Below are 21,757 nucleotides of genomic sequence, written 5' to 3' on the forward strand. Positions count from 1 at the left end.
TTCTTTTGTCCTGCAGCAAGTATAGATTTAAATGAGATCCATTGACATGGGAATGAAATATTTTCAATTCAAATAGATTGAAAAGGTAGAAAAGTGTAAGAATTACCTTAATATGAAAAATACCTAAGTAAAACTCCAGTGACTTTCTGAAATCAGACAGGTGACCAAGCTTGCTTTTGCTGAAGTGACGGGTACCGGTTAAGAAACACTGTCACTGGAAGTATCCTTACCCCTGCCGATCTTGTGTGTGTTTCCTGTCTCCTCCCACCTCATTCACCTTGGTTTACAGGTTTGAATAGATTCCTTTACTGGCAGAACAAATCAGAGGCTCTGCTGCATCAGAACCTGGGTTCCGGTCCTGTCCCTGGGCCTCTGAGCCCCCAGGTCCCCTGGCTCCCGCTGTAATACAGGCAGGGTGTCCGCTGTGCCAAGCGGCCGAGTAAAGCTAACAGAAACATGCGCGTGAAGACAGCTCACCCTGAGCGTCTCTGATTTCTAAGTAAACAAGGAAAACACGTTATTCCCAGAAGACGGGCAGGGCTGCACGCAGCAGTGAGCCCCCCTCCACCTGCTGTGCTGAAGGGAGTGGCTCATTATCGCCAACCTTCTGACTTTTTGTGTCTTAAAGCTCCTAATTGCTTTTCGCACCTGCCCCGTGGAGCTGAGGAGGCCGCCCTGTCTTGCTGGAAGACGTTCTTACATCCTGACGGAGATCACTTCACCCTTATCAATATCTACAAGGCCTACCAGGACACGACTCTGAACGCTGCCAGCGAGCGTAAGTGAAGGCTCGGCGTTCTCAGAAATCACCTCCTAGTCGTCCTCTCCTTCCCAGAACAAAGCTGCGTTATGACTCAGCAAACGTTCTCTCTCCCCCAAGCCCCTGGGTCACCTGAGCAGCACGGTGCTCCAGGCCCCCTTGTGCACCCACAGGTTTAACCGTAGAGATACCCTCCTGCTCCCGCAGACAGAGCCCTGCGTCCACGCACCCTGGCACTCAGCCCGCAGCCTCCAGAGCCAGCCTGCTGGGGCCACAGGGACGGGAGACCTGGACTTGCCCAGCACGGCCCTGCCCTCTCGGGCCTGGGGAGAAAGGAAACAACTGCCATCTCCAGATGCCCAGCAGTCAGAGCTGCACTGTGTGCTGTTTCTGACATGGCAGGTTCATTGCTAGATGGAGAGAGAATGTGGATCACTCAAAACAAAACACACACACCACCCCCAGCTCCAGGTGGTAGTAATGAAGAGGCAGGTGAGCTGAGGGAGACTGGAGCTTGGCCGAGGAGGGGAAGAGAGAGAAGGGGTGTTCAGGGGAGTAGACTAGCTTGTGGAAAAGCTGCAGCAGAGGACGGGGTGTGTCTGAACCACGGTGGCTTATGTTCCCACTTAAGGGGTAAGGGGACGGCAGACTCCTCCACGGGAAACTCCTGTTCCAGCCTTAAAGACAGGAAGGGGATCTCAGGGGCCAAGAGGGCAGCGCAGTGATGCGGAAGCAGCCAGAGGACTGGCTGCAAGGAGGGTTATTTTGTTCTCCTTTTTCTCCACGGTGCTTCTCTTGCCTCCTCTGCTCGAACAGAGGGTGTGAAAAAGTACTTGAAGTGAAGCGAAAAATATGACAGCAGTCAGAATGGCAAAATGGTACGGAGCGGGGAGTTAGTTTTTTGACGCTGAGAAGAAAAGGTTGTCAGCGAGGTACACAGGGAATTTGGCAGCATCTTTGAAGAGCAGGCCAGATGACTTGGTCATCACGTGACCAAGCGCGTGCTTTCACGGCTCCAGGCAGGCCTGAGTGGAGCGGACAGGACCGCGCCGAAGGTCTGCAGTCCCCGTGCCAGGCCTCGTGAGCTCCCAAGCCAAGGCACAACCGGGTCCAGCTTCCGTCATCCCAGATGGAGAAAGAGAGGACTTCACACTGCTGCAGGGGACTGACTTTCAATATATTAATAAAACTTGCAACTCGGGTAGGCGAGCTTAACTGTAACGTTAATTCCCAAGTCAGCCTAGTAGTGATCCTTTTCTTACAATTAAGACGTGAGATATTTTCATGGAGCAGAGAGATGTATACTGTAAGCTTTTCCCTCCTAGCCTGATTAAATGTTGTGGCCACGTACATCCTGGCTGTACACACACTGGACAAAATGTTGATCTTTAAGACAGTCTTTCCTGTCCCTCATGATCCACATTAAGGGTCAGTGTTAGGACTCTGCACTTTACACAGCTGGCGGGATCCTGGAGTCCCTGCAGCCGCTGCAGGTCCCACACTCTATCTGCACCTGGCAGAGCCACCAGAGGTCTCTGTCCTCGCCGCTTCCCGCCACCAGCTCACGGGACGACCTTTTTAGGAGAGGGGACGACACAGAGATAAGAGCGTGTCCAGCCTGGTCTCTCAGCTGTGACAGGTCACATCTCAGCAGCCTTTTGTTGCTTCCTTCCCAGACTGTGTGGAAAAGTGGTGTCACGATTACTTCCTCAACTGCTCAGCACTCAGGACGGCAGAGGTTATCCGAGCTGAACTCTTAGAAATCATCAAGCGGATCGAGCTTCCCTACACAGAACCTGCCTTTGGCTCAAAGGAGAACACTCTGAACATAAAGAAAGCTCTTCTGTCTGGTTATTTTATGCAGGTAAGAATGGGTAAGGCTGGCTGCGGCATGGTCTTTACAGAAATCTCACATGTTGAGGACATCCTGTCAGAAGTCTCACTTAGGGGGATGATTTTATTGGTGTGAAAACCCTCATATGTTACTGAATGTTTAGTATTTAAAGACACGTCCCCTCAAGGGAGTGAAGAGCTAAGCTAGAAGGTCCGAACGGACAGGAGATCTTTTCTCATCACAGAGGGAGCTCTTACAGCACCCTGGCTGAACGTCAGTTGCAGTTCCTCACGGCACCTGGCTGTTCCCACTTAACTGGTGATGTGGCGCCCGACAGGTAGACAGCATCCCGTCGGTTTCTTTCCTGAAGCAAAGGCAGCCTAAGGCAGCTGCTCTGAACTGTTAATAAAGCCTGTTACAGAAATGCATACATTCTTCACATCATAGTGAGAAACACTGGCATTTGAGCATGGATTTCCTCATCTGTATGGAAACAGATGTTACAGGGTTATGGTGAGGAATTAAATGAGCCAAACGTCAAGTGTAAAGCACTGGATGTCCATGTGCAGTCCACGATGTGGCAGGGAACAGCTTTATTTCTTGACCAGAACATTCACCTTTGCAGCTGTGCTGCTTTGGCATGCTGCCCTGAAACTGATGAAATTAGTCAACAACATCCTCATCGCTGGCTCTGAAGTTTTGGGCAAAACATGTATACGTCTTACTTTCTGTATCTGAAAATGGAAAACGTGTAGCCAATCTGTAGTTTATTCTCTATGAAGTAGTTTGGAATTTTTAAAACAATATTTTTGCCGTACCCATCTCCACATTCACACCTTTTTTCCTCTGAAACACTGCCTCAGATCGCTCGGGACGTGGACGGGGCGGGCAACTACCTGATGCTGACGCACAAGCAGGTCGCACAGCTGCACCCGCTGTCCTGCTACTCCGTCGCCAGGAAGATGCCCGAGTGGGTTCTCTTCCACAAATTCAGCATCGCTAACAACAACTACATCAGGACCGCCTCCGAGATCGCTCCTGAGCTGTGAGTGCAGTGGAGCAAAAGGGCTTTCTCTTAAATTCCTACTTGAAGCTCAGGTGGCAGGCGGGTTTCCTTACGTTTTCAGTATAAGCAGCTTATACTACTGCTAACCTAAGTTTGTGTGGAGCATAGCTCCTAAAGGCAGGTCTCTGTAGATGACTGAGAAAGGCCTGTGACTCAGGTTACAGCAGAGAGAGAATAAGTCTAGAAACACAGGGCACAGCATGACTGAAGAGGCACAGAGAGAGCCTGGCCACCTCTCACGACAGGTGACCGCTGAGACGAGCAAGCGGGGAAGGGAAGGACGGAGGCGAGGCTGAGAGCAGGCAGGTACGAGAGGCGGAGGGCTTACAGACCACAGAGAGAGTTTGGAGTTGATCCTAAGTACGGTATAAGGCAGTCGGAGGGTTTTAAGCCAGAGTAACATCTTCCGTTGGGAAGATCGCTGGCTGCACAGTGAACGCCTGTAGGGAGAGCGGTGAGGATGGACGGTCTCACAGCCGCCGCAGGTGCAGGCCCACTGGGAAGACGCCACTCACGCTCAGGCAGCTGATCTTTCCAGGCAGGAGCCAGAGCAACTACAGGTGTGTCCAGCTGCAGCAGCTGGAAAGTGTGCTGTTAGTAAGAGATGCAAACACACTCCCTCTCCCACACACCCAGAGTTCTCCTGAGCACCTCATCTGACCTGCTGCAGAGCTGTGAAGGCCTTGGGGGAAATACCAGTCTCCCCGGTGGTTAGAGTGACAGAACCCAGCTTCTCCTAGAAAGGCAGCTGTACTGGTCCTCCGAGAACCACAAAGTACTCATCCTACAAAGGCAGACTGAGCCGCTGAGAAGTTCAGACTAATCGAGACTCTGGAGGCAGACTCTCCAGGCCTGGGAAGGGTCCAATCATGTTTGTTTGGTAATCTCTCCCCACTAATAATTTTTTGTTTTAAACAGATTTATGCAACTGGCACCACAATACTATTTCAGTAATCTGCCTCCCAGTGAAAGTAAGGATATTCTACAGCAGGTCATGGATCACCTATCTCCTATTTCAACATCGAAAAAGGAGCAGATGTGTGACAAGTGCCCTGAAACTACTGAACAGAGATGCAGTGTGCAGTGACGCTGCGGAGCGTCCACGACGCCTGATGTGCAATACCCGCCCCAAAGGTGGCGCGGCGGCCGGCCAGCGGGGCGGCGCGGACGAGGCGCCACAGCCCACACGGGGTCCTGAAAGGAAGAACGCTCTGTGTGTTATTTAAAAACTAAAAATAGAAGTTTTTATTGAGTTCTTTAAGTTACTACCCCATGTTTTTCTTCTTACTGGAAAAGTTTTAATCAACCGTTCTTAATTTGACCAAAATTTTAAAAAAGCAAAGATATTTTGTAAATGTGTTGCAGACTCGGGTGACAGAATCCTACTTTTTGTAGAGGACCTTCATCTGAATAAAGTCATGAGTTTTTCAGTAAGCCTCCACAAGTCTTCTGGTACCTGTGCAGCCCAGCCTACCACGGTCCGTGGGAGATGGGTTAGACAGACAGATGTTCTTTCAGTTTCTCCATGATTTCACTCATTTTGTCGCCTGGAATTAACATCACAGTTCGCAGGGGCTTCATCGGTACGTCATCAAAGGACCATCGGCCTCCCAGACACGTGTCGCTCTCCTCCTGCACTGAGTAGTTGAACTTCAGGATTGCCTTCTAAACCAAAGAACCATAAATTTAAAAGTCACACAAGCTGAAGGCAAAGCTCATTTAATCAATAACAACAAGTACAATAGTGTGGCAAATGTAATAAGGCTGACAGTTAAAACGAAGCTCAAATGGGACAGTCAGGCAGACGTTACAGAGCGCTCCCCAAGGCGGCTTCTAACCTGCGTGAGGAAGCAGACGCGTCCCACTTCTAAGAGATGAACAAGCAGCTGAGTGATAGTACCCTGGCTTCCCTCGTGGCTCAGAGGGTAAAGAATCTGCCTGCAGTGTAGGCGACTTGGGTTCGATTCCTGGGTTGGGAAGATCCCCTGGAAAAGGGAATGGCAACCCACTCCAGAATTCTTGCCCGGAAAACCCCATGGACAGAGGAGTCTGGAGGGCTACACCATGGGGTCGCATAGAGTCGGACACAACTGAATGACTCACTCTCACCTTCTTTCACCTTTATAATTCTGAAGTCATTCATATTCACAAGCCCATTTGATTCTCAATAATCTTGGGATACACAAGCGAAATTAAGACTCATAACATTTGACAGTTAATGAGAAGAACCGTGAGGCTAGTCTTAGCACTGTCCCAGCTGCTTCCTTGGCATAAAGCTTCATGTGAGGACAGTAAGTCTGTGTGACCAACCCATCTTAAAACACCCACACATTTGTCCCTGACACGGTCCACCTCAAGCGCTGAGGTACACATTTTAAACAATTTTCACTTACTTCCTGAAAAACAAGGACAGAGCTGAATCTATAGTGCTTTTGTCTTCAGTGGGTGCCTTTTAAAATAAGTCATATCATCCAATCCAGGAAAATGGGTCCTCCTCAGAGACTTAACATTTTTGAGAGGCAGGCAGCATGAGAAGTATGCGCTCTGGCATCTGTCGTCACGGGCACAAGCTTACAGGGAGAGTCCCGCCAGGGGCACGGCCTCTAGGTCCCAGGGCACGGGGCAGTGTGGGAGCCAGCAGCAGGGGCGCAGGGCCCACCCCGCCTTCCACACCCACCAGGCAGTGGCTCCACCGCCCCACCTGTGCACCAGGCTAACGCCCACGTCTCTGAGCGCTGGGAGAACGAAGACCTCATAGTAAGCACACTGTAAATGCCCAACCATCAGCGTGATCGGCTCGGTAATCACCTCCTCCCCACTCGGTTATTGGCTCCGAGGAGCTGTAGGTACGGAGGTTTAAAAACAGAATGGCCACACTTGAACTTTGGCATACAGTGAGAGAGCAAGAAATCCTGATTATTATTAATAAAATCCTTATTTACATTTAAACAGAGAGATGGAACAGGACAGTCTTACCTCGTAGAAAAATTCTTCTTCCGCATTTGCAAACATTAACTCGTCTTTCTTTTGGTTGCTCCGTTTCTTTTTGGAATTGCTTTTTCCTGCTTCCACAAACGTCTTGCTGATCAGAAGGTAGAAGTAACACTTCCCACACGGCTTGTTAGCTCTGTGCGCCTCTGCTAGTTCTTTCCTACAAGGTACAAACACAGACACAAGGTTTGCCTGCTGAGTCAGACAAGATCCATGGACAAACCAGCGCACAGAGAAAACCACTGAGACCTCTTCAAGGAGTTCTGTGGTGACACAGGCTTAACAGACAGACGTTAGATCTGGACGCTTCTAAAGCAGCCAGAGGCACTTCAGTTGATTATGGCAGCGCCTTTTATGATAAATGGTATGGTGACTCACAGATTAATGCTCTGAGTTGTAGATACACAGCAACTTAACAGATGAGTCTCAAGTTCACACAACATCACTGCTCTGTTAAAAATACCTAAGAATCTGGATTTTCTAAAACATTTAACTGAAACACACAAGGGTACACGGCCATGACCGATGCCATCAGAGCAGGTGACCTCTACAGTCTCCATTCACTGGCACCTGGGACTTATTTCTGGCCTGCCAGAAATGGCCAGACAGATGCCCTGAACTACCACGTCAATGAGACAGCCATGAAACCTTAACTCTTTCCTTCCTTCCTTTAAATCATACATAACCCCATATGTCTGGCTGAACAAAAATGTTAAGAAACTCAAAACAACCCACATCGGCTTTCTTGCACAGGATCAGGAGAAAGCTGATCCTATGAAATCAAACAAACATGAACTCCAGCAGATCAGAAAAAAGACAAGTCAGAACAAACAGGCAGGCTCCGCAAGTACAGTATGAGCAGCAGCTAAGGGGCGGGGGCAAGGGACAAAGAGCAAAACTAAAAAGCAATTGTATAAAGGAAAAATGGGAGACCAAAAGGCTTCAAACTTTAGTCACATTCACACCAACTATTTCCAGGGAAATCACAAAGACATACCCTACCTCTGAGAAATAATACTCTGTAAAGCCTGGGTGTCCATCTGTAATTTCATCCTCCTCTATGTCAAAGCACAGGCAATATCAATTCCTATCTCTCCGTACATTTAAAAGATTCTTGTAAACCTAAAGCTCCTGCATTAAAGCAAAACAATAACAAACCCTGAGAAGCCCGAGAGGCAGTATCAGGGCCATGGTTGCATTCGTCACAGAATATCCCAATGGAATTTAGGGTAAACAATAAGACAAAAATTTACTGTTCTGTTATTGTAATTATTTACATTTCATTCGTGTAACAGAAATCCTATCTATGAAGCAGGTGAAAAACTTCCGTCAAATGGGCATTAAAGTGTATATGAAACTCTTGTTTTTATACCATTTAAATATTTATGATTATTAAGACTATTGTCACAACAGTCCTAAGGAATTAAAACTATTAAAAAGCCTACTATTAGTAACGCATACATCTCAGGCACTCCCCACACACGTGCTTAAACCAATGTATTCCATTGGAGTCACATTTCTGAATCTACTTGGGGGAAAGCCTGTTGAAAGGCGTTCTCCAGTCTCTTACTGGAGCTGCTGGTGCATGGGCAGTGCGATCTGTGGGGGAACGTTAATGAATCTCTCGCTCAGCAGAAAGCCCACAGGCCTGGCGGTGTCGTTGAAAAGCCTGTCCAGCTGCTCAACCATGCTCTTCTCACAGTTCTTCTCACAGAGGCGCAGAATCAACTCCTTAATTTGCTCAGCACAAGGGGTACCCTAGAAAGCAGAGAGAAGGCTCACTCTTTACCACAGGCCATCACCCACAGGAGAAAACATAAAAGTGAGAGCTATTACTTTTTAGTATCTTATAGATAAGTGTAGTTTCCTGCCAAAGCCTTTAAAAAAAACCTTACAAATCTTTGGGTTTCCCTGACAGCTCAGTTGGCAAACAATCTGCCTGCAATGCAGGAGACCCCGGTACAATTCCTGGGTCGGGAAGATCCCCTGGAGAAGGGATAGGCTACCCACTCCAGTATTCTTGGGCTTCCCTTGTGGCTCAGCTGGTAAAGAATCTGCCTGCAATGTGAGAGACCTGGGTCTGATCCCTGGGTTGGGAAGATCCCCTGGAGAAGGGAAAGGCTACCCACTCCAGGATTCTGGCCTGGAGAATTCCACAGACTGTATAGTCCATGGGGTCGTAAAGAGACACAACTCAGACACAACTGAGCGACTTTCACTTTACAAGTCTTCAGTGTTGATTAATTTTCAAAAGTAACTACACCTGGTTATTTACTAGTCCATACTCAGTGGTCAGAGAAGGTCATACTAACTCAGACATACTGGGATAGAAACTCTAGTCTGTCTCATAAGATGAAAGTATCTGAAAAGTTCACTTAAAAATCAAGATAAAGTGTAGCCTGCATCTTATTCTAAGCAGGGTAAACCCCCTGGGTGTTTTTTTTTTTTTAACTAGAACCCATCAATGAGTCAAAAATGAATGAAAATACAAATAAATGTGAGTGTCCTCAATTTCAGGAAGCAGTGAAGACTCAGAATCAAAACAGCTGTAGAGACAGCAAAAACAACTGTGTCCACACCGACATCAGAAAACTCATTCTTCAAAACTCGGAGGACAGTTCTCTATACCACAGGAAGTAAATGACTTTAACTGGATACAGATTATTTAAAGAGAAACAAAAATACCTTCATATTGAAAAAAGGATTACAGTAAGATTTCACAAGAGCACATCTAGTATCTTTGTCTGATATAAAACACACCTTCATCAAGGATTAAATAGAATTAACTTTGTAGGTTCTGGCCTAAGGAATAACCACTCTAATGGCCACCCAATGAAACCAACCTTTCTTTCAGTTAAATTTAAAAGACTTATGAAACCAAAAATCTCATCTTCATCCACTTCGTCATCGCTGTCTTCTGAAACATCCGTTTGCTGTTTCCAAAAAAAAAAAAAAATACTCATTTTACCTTTGGTTGAGAAGTGCAGAACAAAGTCCTGGAATCTGGGCGGCATTTATCTTTTCACATTTCAAATGAAAACTGTTTTCCTGTCATGCCTTAGCAAAGCCTCATAGACTAAACCTGTGCAGCCTTGTTCCCATCACTTCACCTCCCTGACTCTGTCCTCTTCTTACAGGCTGGGTGATCTCTTTCTGCTCTCAATACCTTTTTTGACTCTTAAGACGTTCTTCTCAGTGTACTGTTAAGTCCAGAACAGATAAGCCCTCCTTAAGGAAACCATTTTCGTCTGTTTCCTAAGTGACGCTGGAGGCCACCCAGGCTTGTCTGTGCGTCCACAACACTGTCTCACCTAAAACCAATGCTTCAGAGCACTGGCCACTCGTGACCACAGGTGACGATGAACAATGCCTCAGCGCACGGGCAGGAGAGGAGAAGAGGGCGAGAGGGGAAACGAGAAACTGCAAAAGCAGCACAAGAGTGGAGTACATGATTCCTGAGCCACCCTACCCTTTCACATTTTGACCTCCTGCTTCGGCTCTACTCAATGCATCGGCCACACTTCGCTTCACCTGCTGCTTGTCCGCTCATCCAAGCTGTAAACTCCTCCCACAGCTTCCCCAGTCCCCAGCACAGAGTTTGGCACAGACTAAGTCCTCAGGGAAGATGTGCTGAATGAATTAAATGAGGCTGCTGCTCTTCCCCCTAAGGACAGCAGGGACCCAGGCTTGCCCTGAGTGTCCCTGAACTTCTTCTGCGGGAAGGGGTCCCAGCACCGCCGCTCAGCCAGGCACAGGAGCAGTTGGTGGTGCCAGGGCGCCTCCTGTGGCCAGGGCCTCAGCAGGAACAGAGAGCAGAGTGGAACTGCCTGCAGGGGCCAAGTCAAAGCAGACAGAGCTGCGGGGGGCCTGGCACCTGGGGAGGATGAGGGGGCATGGCTCCTGGATCTGAGCTGACCATGCCACTAAGGGGACCTCAGGCAAGGGGGCGACCAGGCTCTACAACAAAACACAGCTACTGAACACAGAAGGGTAGGGTGGCTCAGGCAAGGCCGCTAAGGCCTAGGTCACCCAAACAAATGATGTGCCAAGGTGAGGGAAGCCTTCAGATCAGATCAGTCGCTCAGTCGTGTCCGACTCTTTGCGACCCCATGAATCGCAGCACGCCAGGCCTCCCTGTCCATCACCAACTCCCAGAGTTCACTGAGACTCATGTCCATCGAGTCAGTGATAGGCTCAACAAAATAAGAAGGTGCGAAGGAGAAAATGAGAAGGCGGCTCAGGAGAGACCACCAGTCCCGGTGAGAGGCCAAGGGCACGCCTGCTCTCGGAGGAGAGGGGAAAGCAGCAGAGGGAAACGTGCTGTGTCGACCCGCCCAGGCCCCCTGAGAGCAACAGCAGACGGTGGACCCCCAGCCACTGTGACGAAGCCTGCTGGTACCTCTAGGCCAAGGGCAGGGAGTGTGAAAAAGGCTCCCTCAGGGCGAAGCCCGCCAAATGCTTCCTCGAAAAGCAACAAGCGCTCTGGAACATGCTCAGCTCTCCTCCTCGACAGCCCATCAGGCATCCAGGCAGCAGCACGGGGCCTGCTGGTCACCACAGCCCAGCCTCGTCCACCACCACCTGCCTCCCCGCAGGAGCCGCCCTGCCTGACCCGAGTCCAGCCTCCTCCCAGCCCACCCCTTACCTCTCCCGAATCTCTTGGGCCCCGAGTCTCCAGCTAAGCAAGCATGTGCGGTCTGCACAGCATTCCCCTTCCCTCCACGACCCTCGAAAATGCCTTCTCTCGAACAGTCCAAATCCCCCACTTCCACAGGGTGCAGGAAGTTCTGGCAGCCCCTGTGCTGGGAAGGAGAAGTCTGGTCCCTGGGACACCTCAGGTGTCACTGTGGGAGCCAAGAAAGCCATGACTGTACTTTAGATTTATTTGTGTAATTTCAATTAAAGGATGAATCCCCCAACCAGAGAATAAACTTTGTCAAAAATAAAAGTGACCGCTTCTCACTGGTGTCCCTCGGGTCTCAGGATACTTGTCAGCGAGAGCTCATGTCTACCTGCTGCCAGCGCAGGCGGCCTGCTTCTCCCCACCGAGCCCGCGAGAGGAAGCCTCCAGGGTGTCACTCCTTTCATTCTCCTGACTGCACACCAGAGGTTCTGCATGCTGGCTGCAGGTCTGCAAAGTGTCTGCTGTGCAAAGATACTAGTGACCCCATCAGTTTCAGGACGTCAGGAGAGTTGGGGGTAAAAGCCAGATGGAGGTGTTTGGTGTTCAGGAGGAGAGGAGGTGGAAATTGAATGCAGAATCTTTTTCAAGAATTTTGGCTGTGAAAACAAAGTGAGGCGGCCGCACTGATGACGTTAGAGTGGAGCCTTAGACTGGGGTGGAGCTGTTTTGCTTTTTTATAGTAAGCTAGACGACAGATGCAGGGGATATAAAAAAGACTTCATGCAGACGGCTACACGCACAGAGCCCACGCCAGTACCAGACCCGGCTGTACACACCTTACCCTGTGCACCCACCGCTCTGAAGGAACACCAGCACCATCCACACGGACAGAGCGCCTCGTGGACGTACGTGAGGTCACCGGGCAGACTGCCGTCCACAGGTGGTCCCCATCCCTTGTCCGATCCCACATTCTCGTCTGACACTGACCTAGATACTCCTCCCAATGAGGGGGGTCTGTGTGCCCTCCCCTTGAACCTGCACGGACCTTCACATCTGCTCCTCAAGCAGATGCTGGAAACGACTCGGTACCACGGTGCTCTGCACTTCCACCTGGCTCTCTAGGGTAGGGAGGCCCACAGTCCCCGCTGGGCTCCCAGTGGAGTCAAGGGAGTGAGCCACCGTGCAAGAAAATCCTCCAGCCCCGCTGGAGCCTCTCCAGCTACTGCGACTGAAGCAAACAGGAGCCGGCCTCACAGAGCTCTGTTCCAAGTACAGCTCCATGAACCAAGCAGAACTGTTCTGTCCTCAGACACTAGGCTGCAGGGCAGCCTGTCAGGCCGCAGAGGTGACGGAGCCAGCGGAGGATGCAGCAGAGGCAGGACTTGGCCCGGCCTGCGCCTCCTCCTCCAAACACCACCCCTTGCTTTGCATGATGCCACTCAGAGCTTCCCCCCTTCCCGCTTCTGTCACTCCGGAGCCTCCTTGCAGGCTCTGCCACTCAGTTCACTCACTCAGCTACCGCTGGTGCAGCCAGAGTCCGTCCCTGCCCTCCCTGAGCAATCTCAACCCCTCTCGTGATGTCAGTGACCGTTTATCTGCTGAAAACACCCCACACTCCAGCTGCTGCCCCACTGCTCACTTGCACGTATCACACGCAAATCAAACCAAGACGTACAAACCCACAGTCAGGTTCCCTTCCTGACCTGATCCTCCTCCACGCTTGGACTGTGGTTCTCCAGACAGCCCCCGCGGAATCCTCTTCGACTCCTTTCCCCTCTCCCAGACCCGGTCACTCACTAAGCCCGGTCGCATCTCACCTCCCCAGTCTCTTCTGAATCAGCCTCCGTGTCTCCCTACCACCCACTGCCACTACCTGGATCGCTGCATTTAATAACCCTGGATTGCCGAGATGGCCTGCTAGCCAGTAATACTTTCCAATCTGAGTTTCTGGCCTGTGTGATGTAAATCAAAAGGAACTTAGGATACAGAGCTAATTTAATCAGAATAAACACCACTGTCCTGCTCACCTTAATCACACTCCCGATATGGTTCTGTTGAATCAAGAGATTTGTGAGTTCTGCAGTGTTCACAGGGGCTTTTAGAAAAAGCTAAGAGAGAAAAAAATTATTTTAAATTAAAATCGAAGAATGGTTTCTAATAAAACTTCTCATTTCCATATGCAAATAAAAATAGTGAAATTTCAAATGAGTTGACCAGGAAGATGACCCAGAAAAGCAACCCAAAAGGAAAGAAAAAGCCGAAGAGAATCAAAGAACTCAAGGCACAGAGCTATGAGAAGAGGCAGTCGGTGGTAATTGAGGAGGTGCTGGGAGGGTCAGGATAGGGAGAAGAGAGGGGAGGGGGGCATCAGGCCACAGACCCTGGAGGCTCTGACGGTAGAGAGCCAAGCCCTCTGCTGCTTGTGACACCAGATGGCGGAGCAGTGAAACGGGGGATTACGCGAGAATTCCTCCAACCCCCAGAAGTTGAGAAATGAATGAGAGAAAAAGTGAGTAACAGCACAAGTAATAAAAAGAGGACAGGGAGGGCACTTGAGGACACAGAACACTTAGATGTGTTCATCAGAGGAAGAGGGCTAGGAGCAGAGGCTCAAATAGGGGAGCAAGCCCTGGAAAAGGAAAAGAGCGATCTTCCCTCCAGGCGAGGCAGGCAGGAATGGGAATTCTGAAAGAGTGAAACTCAAATCTGACAGAACTTATATTGAATGGCCTGGAGTTTCTTAGAAGAGCAGACTCACGTGCAAGGAATAAAAGACCATACCTGCTGTAGTAACTTCTTAATTCCATCATAATCGTTATCTGAGATAGAATAAGCTTCAAATTCAATATTCACTTCCTGTAAATGACACACAAAGTAAGTCATCATACATAACTCACTAAGACAATTCAGCCATTATTTTCCATTTGCCCATTTTTCTTTTCCCTCCACCCATCTTTCCCCCCTCCCCCATTCTTTTTGGCTCTATCTCCATCTACAGAACATGCCAGCGAAAGGAGGAAAAGAAGAAAATGTTACCAAAAGAACTACAACTGTCTAGGCTTCAAAATAAAAAGCGAACATCGCCAAGACTGCCATCTGCACAGACAACAGAGCACCTTCACACCATCTCATCTGAAACCAAAGCTGGAGAACAGAGTGCTCAGAGTGACCTGGATTTAATGCAGAGAAAGTCTGTTCTGAGTAAAGCAAAGGAGAAACTCTTACCTGACTGCAGTAAGTGTGAACAAAGAAAAAACACTCCAAAAGTCCCTGGCATTGCCTGGAGCTTGATTTAGCCCATGGATACAAGGCCAGGCTTCATTCACTGGGCAAATGTTTACTGAGTTCCACTCTGCACCAAGCACCGTGACAGGCACTCAGGATGAAAAGCAGACATGAAGGATCACACCCTCGTGGAGCTTACAGTTTAGGCGGGAACACAGACATTAAGGAAATGGGCTTCCTTGGTGGCTCAGACGGTAAAGCGTCTGTCTACAGTGCGGGAGACCCAGGTTTGATTCCTGGGTCGGGAAGGTCCCCTGGAGAAGGAAATGGCAGCCCACTCCAGTACCCTTGCCTGGAAAATCCCATGGACGGAGGAACCTGGTAGGCTACAGTCCATGGGGCCGCAAAGATTCGGACATGACTGAGCGACTTCATTAAGGAAATAGTCATGGAAATAAACAGAAGATCACACCTTTGTAGGCTACAAATAGGTGAATGGGGCTATAAGAGCTTAGGTAATAGGAGTCAGAAATTCAGGAAAGGCTTCCCTTAGAGAAGTGACACTTGAGCTGGGAACTAAGGACTAGCAAAGAGAGTTCCAGGCACAGGGAACAGCACGCACGAAGGCCCTGAGGCAGGAAGAAACATGCTGAGTACAAGTAACCAGAAGGTCTGTGCAGCTAGGCAAACGGATCTCGCACCATGAAGCAGCAGACTCTAAGAAGCAACGCCACTGAAATATTCCATAAATAAACGAAAGGATTACTTCACTCCAAAACCAAAACCTCAAAGGCTTCTAAGTGCTAGATAAGATCAGCCTTTGAGGATCCTAAATCATGCCTTATTAGTATTACTATTATTGCTGGAGGGTAAATTACCAGCAGTATCGCTGAATCAGAGGATTCACATATTTTAAGCTTTGATTTTGTCCAACTGCCCCCCACCAACCCCACCAACACTACACGCACGTGCCTGTTTCTCACACCCTCGTCAGTGGTGGTTACTACACGAATTTGCAGTCACTGGTAGTCTGATTACCCTTGTTAATGTAAGCACTGATTTCTACAACCCAAAGTTAGCTAAACAGCCAGTTAAAAGTGCTAAATAAAAAACAATGAGACCACGTTCAACGAAGGGGCCAAAGAGCAGAGCTGTTTTGTAGGGAAAGCTCTGTTCCATGGAGCTTTATAACATTATTGGCCAGAGATACATTAACACATCTTTTGTTACCTAAACATTGACTGAAGACGTTTCAATATTCACTTACATAAACTGCAAGCCACAGATGTTAGTTTCTGCAAAAATCCTCCAGTCAGTAACGAGTTATTATACACCCCCCCATAACCACAGTCCTCACCCTGCACCCACGCTTCCCCACTCATGTTCATCTCCCCACCACTCTCTTCCTTATTCTGATCCTGCCATACCAGCTGTCCCTCAGTCCAATAACCATTAGAACTTTGGGTTTTCTTACAAATGAAACGAGAACCCACCACAGCAGTCAGAGCAAGAAAGGGAGAATAGAGCTACATTTTTTTTTTTTTTCTGGCCATGCCACGCAGCATGGAGATCTTAGTTCTGCAACCAGGGATCAAACTCAGGTCCCATGCAGTGGAAGGATGGAGTCTCAACCGAGACAGTGAGGAAAGTCCCCAGACCTATATTTTTTAAAGATCTCTCTGCTGTGGATGGAGGAGAGACTGGAGGTTACAAGAATGCAGCCAGTTAAAACGTACCACAGAAGTCCAGGCAAGAGGCAGTGGAAGAGTGGCCTGTGATCAGCACAGAATCACTGATGAGAAATGTCCGGCTACTGATGGTAAAGCCAACAAGATTTTGAGGAAAAGGGAGGAATTAAATTTAACTTTCAGGTTTTGATCTTGAGCAGCTCGTGAATTTGGGAACCATTTATGAAAGCAGATAAGTTAGGGGGTGCCAGGTGAAAAAGAACCAGCAATGGCTTTCTTGACATAAGAGAAGCCATTCTGGCCTCATCCACTTTGTATTCTAAGCCTGGCCACAGTGCTTGCCCTCAAACAGGTCTCAGTAATTAATTATCTGAAGGATACAAAGGAACAGAGAAAAGGTAATTAAACAGTGCAGTGATAAAAGTCCCAGTTAATAATATTTGAGATCTGCAGGAACTAAGGTCCCCACAAAGTGGAGGATGGAATAAAGATGGTGACCCTTCCAACTTCAATTAACTAAAGCTGGGACTTGATCAACCTTCGCCTCAATGTTATGCTTAATTCTCCTCTGCTTAAGCCCATTCATGAATATACATGTATCCTAACTTAAAAAAAAAAAAAATGTTCTTTTCATCATAGGAGATTGAAATGCAAAAGTAGGAAGTCAAGAGATAATAACTAGCAGGTTTGGCTTCAGAGTACAAAATGAAGTAGAGCAAAGGCTAACAGTTTTGTCAGGAGAACATGTTGGTCACAGTAAACACCCTCTTCCAACAACACAAGAGACAACTCCACACATGGACATCACCAGATGGTCAATACCTAAATCAGACTGATTATATTATTTGCAGCCAAAGATGGAGAAGTTCTATATAGTCAGCAAAAACAAAACTTGGAACTGACTGTGGCTCAGATGATGGGCTCTTTAGTGCAAAATTCAGGCTTAAATTGAAGAAAGAAAGGAAAAGCACTAGGCCATTCAGCTATGACTTAAATCAAATCCCTTATGATTATACAGTGGAGGTGACAAATAGATTCAAGGGATAAGAGCTGGTAGACAGAATGCCTGAAGAACTATTGATGGGGGTTCACAACACAGGAAGCAGCGACCAAAACCAACCCAAAGGAAAAGAAATGCAAGCAGGCAAAGTGGTTGTCTGAGGAGGCTTTATAAATAGCTGAGAAAAGAAGTGAAAGGAAATGGAGAAAAGGAGATATCCCAACTGAATGCAGAGTTTCAGAGACTAGCAAGGACAAATAAGAAAGCCTTCTTAAAGAAAACAATAGAATAGGAAAGATTAGAGATCTCGTCAAGAAAACTGGAGATATCAAGGGAACGTTTCATGCAAGGACAGGCACGAAATAGGACAGAAAAGGTATGGACCTAACAGAGCAGAAGAGACTAAGAGGTGGCAAGAATACACAGAACTACACAAAAAAGGTCTTCACGACCCAGATAACCACAATGGTGTGCTCACTCACATAGAAACAGACGTCCTAGAATGTGAAGTCAAGTGGGACGTAGGTAGCATCACTACGAACAAAGCTAGTGGAGGTGATGGAATTACAATTGAGCTATTTCAAATCCTGAAAGACGATGCTGTGAAAGTGCTGCGTTCAATACGTTAGCAAATTTGGAAAACTCAGCAGTGGCCACAGGACTGGTAAAGGTCAGTGTTCATTCCAATCGCAATGTCAAAGAATGTCCAAATTATCATACAATTGCGCTCATTTCACATGCCAGCAAGACTACACTCAAAATCCTTCAAGCTAGGCTTCAGCAGTTCATGAACTGAGAACTTCCAGATGTACAGGCTGGGTTTAGAAAAAGAAGAGGAACCAGAGATCAAATTGCCAACATTCGATGGCATAGACAAAGCAAGGGAATTCTCAAAAAACATCTACTTCTGCTTCACTGACTATGCTAAAGCCTTTGATTGTACGGATCACAACAAACTGTAGAAACTTTTTAAAGAGATAGAAATACCAGACCACCTTACCTGTCTTCTGAGAAACCTGTATGCTGGTCAAGAAGCAACAGTTAGAACCAGACATGGAACAACAGGCTGGTTCAAAATTTGGGAAAGGGTTTGTCAAGGCTGTATACTGTCACCTTACTCATTAAACTTCTATGAAGAGTACAGCATGTGAAAGGCCAGGTTGAATGACTCACAAGCTGGAATCAAGACTGTCAGAATATCAACAACCTCAGATATGCAGAAATGGCAGAAAGTGAAAAGAAACTGAAGAGCCTCTTGATGAGGGTGAAAGAGGAGAGTGAAAAAGCCAGCTTAAACTCAACATTAAAAAAAAACTAAGATCATGACATCCAGTCCAATCACTTCTTGGCAAATAGAGGGGGAAAAAATGGAAACAGTGACAGATTTTTATTTTCTTGGGCCTCTAAATCACTGTGGACAGTAACCACAGCCACCAAATTGGAAGATGCTTGCTTCCTTAGAAGGAAACCTATGACAAACCTAGACAGCATATTAAAAAACAGAGACATCACTATGCTGTCAAAGGTCTGTATAGTCAAAGCTACCTATAATTTTTCCACCAGTTATGTATGGATGTGAGAGTTGAACCATAAAGAAGGCTGAGCACCGAAGAATTGATGCTTTTGAATTGTGGTATTGGAGAAGACTCTTCAGAGTCCCCTGGACTGCAGGTAGATCAAACCATTCAATCCTGAAGGAAATCAACTCTGAATATTCATTGAATAACTGATGATGAAGTTAAAGCTCCAATACTTTGGCCACCTGATGTGAAGAGCCAACTCACTGGAAAGACCCTGATGCAGGGGCAAGAGGGGAAGGGGGAGACTGAAATTGTTCGGCAGGAAGGATGAGGATGAAATTGTTAGGTAGAAGTTAGGCATGAGCAGCGGAAGGTGGCCCAGCCAAAAAGGATCCCCAGCCAAAAAGGATCCCGGTTGATTTCTAAACCCCATCCCAGAAGTGCCTAGAGGAGCTCACAGATATGATACAAAATAACCAGAGACTTTTCCAACTCCTGATGGACCCTAGACACAGGATGGGGTGGATACAAACCAACCACAGTGGCTTCCTCAAAATAACCTTAGGCAGCTAGGAGCCTATTAAGGGTTCATAAATATTCTACACATAGATACATGTGATTACAACAGACTTAATTATGGGAAGAGATGCACAACAGAGCCTGTTGTCATGCAACTGTCAATTGGTCTTGAGTGTATGCCCATTTGCACCCCATTTCTTGATTGGTGGTGGGTTCAGGCCCTATTCTGCCCACTGCACAACCAAAGGGAGGAGATGGGAAGTAAAAAAAGAGGGAAACCAAAAGGGATCATTACGGTAACTCCACTGGGGTAGGCCTGCTCCCGTGTCTTGAGAGTGTCTATTTAATAAAAGATCTGTCTGCTTGAGCTGTAACTGAGCTGTAACTTTTCTGTTGTTTTAAACACTTTAGTCCATCATTCCAAACTTTTCTTGGCGATGAGACAAGAACTGAGAGAGAAAAATAAACCAACCTGACAGGATGCTTGGGTAGCATCACTGAATCATGCTGCAATCCATGGGGTCGCAGAGAGTTGGACATGACTTAGTGACTGAAAAACGACAACTTAAAACCACCCCTGTTTTGCTATTTGGAGAGATACGGCTTTGGGAAAGATCCTCGGTGTTCTCCTTATTTGCTGCAAGAATAAATTGTTCCTTCGTCCAATCTTGGGCTTGGTTGTGTCTGTAGGCTCGACACCCACCAAGAAGGGACCCCAGTTTTTGGAAAACATTTACAGACATGGCAAAGTCTAGGAGCATAAATTACTACTTTGGCTTTGGACGTGTTACGTTTGGGGTACCTATTAGGCATTCTAGGGTCTTAAGGACCATTCAGTCTTAATTACTCATTCAACAAACATTCAGTTCAGTTGCTCAGTCGTGTCTGACTCTTTGAGATCCCATGGACTGCAGCATGCCAGGCTTCCCTGTCCATCACCAACTCCCAGAGCTCACTCAAACTCATGCCCATTGAGTCGGTGATGCCATCCAACCATCTCATCCTCTGTCGTCCCCTTTTCCTCCTGCCTTCAATCTTTCCCAGCATCAGGGTCTTTTCCAGTGAGTCAGTTCTTCACATCAGATAGCCAACATATAGGAGCTTCAGCATCAGTCCTTCCAATGAACACCCAGGACTGATCTTTAGGATGGACTGGTTGAATCTCCTTGCAGCCCAAGGAACTCTCAAGGGTCTTCTCCAGCACCACAGTTCAAAAGCATCAATTCATCCGCGCTCAGCTTTCTTTAGGTCCAACTCTCACATCCATACATGACTACTGGAAAAAACATAGCTTTTTAGACGAACCTTTGTTGGCAAAGTAATGTCTCTGAAACAAAGTGTTAGTCATTCAGTAATGCCCAACTCTTTGCCATCCCATGGACTACAGCCCACCAGGCTCCTCTGTCCATGGAATTCCCCAGGCAAGAATACTGGAGTGGGTTGCCATTTCCTCCTCCAGGGGATCTTCCCGACCCAGGGACTGAACCCAGGTCGCCTGCACTGCAGGCAGATTCTCTACCGACTGAGCTTTGTTGGCAAAGTAACGTCTCTGCTTTTTAACGAACAACATTAAGTATCCCTAGCGCCAGGCTCTGTAGTAGGACCCAGTTCTATGAGAACGTGTCACCAGGACTTGGTTTGAAGGGAAGATACATCGACTTAGATGAGACTTGAACAACGGAGGGAAATCACAGCAGGAGTAATAATACAGGCGGCGCGAACAGCTGAGGAGGAGGCGGGCCTCCGGGACACGCGACTGGGCCGCCTTGAGGTAGGCGGGTACCGGGACCCCCGGCGCGGAGGCCGCGGGGAAGGCAGTGGATGGACTCGGGGCCTTGAGGACCCAGGAGAGTTTGTGGCTTCAGCCTGAGAATTAAACACAGTCACCGAGGAGGGTGGTGAGGCGATAGGAGGGCCCAGGGCCCCCCGCCGCCCCGGCCTGGGTAGGCCTTTTGAAAACACCTTTGTGGCTGCGATGTGTCAAAGACCGACGTGGTGCCTGTGTGAGGGCCTTTCCTCACCTCCAGGTTCTGTTTCAAGACCCTCAGGTAGCGGGAAGCCGCCACTTCAGGCAGCTCACCCATTCACACGGCTTTGGTTGTCAAAAAGTTTATGTTTTTTTCCCCCAGACAGAAGGTAAACCGGGGTCGCACGGGCGTCTCACCTCATTGACGACTTCGTCTTCTTCATCCTCTTCTTCGTCACTGTCGTCTTCGTCCTGCTCCTCCACTTCATCCTCCTCTTCCTCATCGCCCAGAGCCGGGGGCACGCGGCTCACAGCACGCCGCTTCGGCCGGGACGCCATGTTACCGGCGCCTCTGCGCCTGCGCAATCCCCGCGCGCCCGCCCTTCCGGATCCACCCATTCAAGCCGAGGTGGGGCGGGTAGGAGGGCACGAAGACCCTCGGCGCGGAGCCGGCGTGACCCACAGCCGTGAAATCCGAAAGTCAAGTCCAACTTGGGGGGGTCCTATCTTGGCCTTTTCTTCCTCCTTCCATTGAGCGGCTCGTCTTTCCAAGGCTCTCCTCAC

The 21,757-nt window shown here is 48.2% G+C and overlaps 2 protein-coding genes across 2 annotated transcripts in view; one reads left to right on the forward strand and one right to left on the reverse strand.

The window, feature by feature from the left end:
- DHX32 (DEAH-box helicase 32 (putative)) overlaps positions 1-5,096 on the forward strand; it is a 53,694-nt gene extending 48,598 nt beyond the window's left edge. Inside the window, exons 9-12 of the mRNA XM_070363565.1 lie at positions 629-778; positions 2,437-2,624; positions 3,458-3,639; positions 4,579-5,096. Coding sequence (XP_070219666.1) covers positions 629-778; positions 2,437-2,624; positions 3,458-3,639; positions 4,579-4,747 — 689 coding nt within the window. The 3' untranslated portion in view covers positions 4,748-5,096. The remainder of the gene's footprint in view (positions 1-628; positions 779-2,436; positions 2,625-3,457; positions 3,640-4,578) is intronic.
- Positions 4,877-21,558, reverse strand: BCCIP (BRCA2 and CDKN1A interacting protein). The gene is made up of 7 exons (XM_005902858.3): positions 21,392-21,558; positions 14,057-14,131; positions 13,303-13,383; positions 9,495-9,584; positions 8,222-8,409; positions 6,637-6,811; positions 4,877-5,325 (listed from the first exon to the last, which is right to left on the reverse strand). Exons 1-7 carry the CDS (start codon positions 21,530-21,532, stop codon positions 5,155-5,157), a joined length of 921 nt encoding a protein of 306 aa, XP_005902920.3. The 5' UTR covers positions 21,533-21,558; the 3' UTR covers positions 4,877-5,154.
- Between the last annotated feature and the right edge of the window lie 199 nt (positions 21,559-21,757).

Source organism: Bos mutus, chromosome 26, assembly GCF_027580195.1.
Source record: "Bos mutus isolate GX-2022 chromosome 26, NWIPB_WYAK_1.1, whole genome shotgun sequence".
Lineage (NCBI taxonomy): Eukaryota > Metazoa > Chordata > Mammalia > Artiodactyla > Bovidae > Bos > Bos mutus.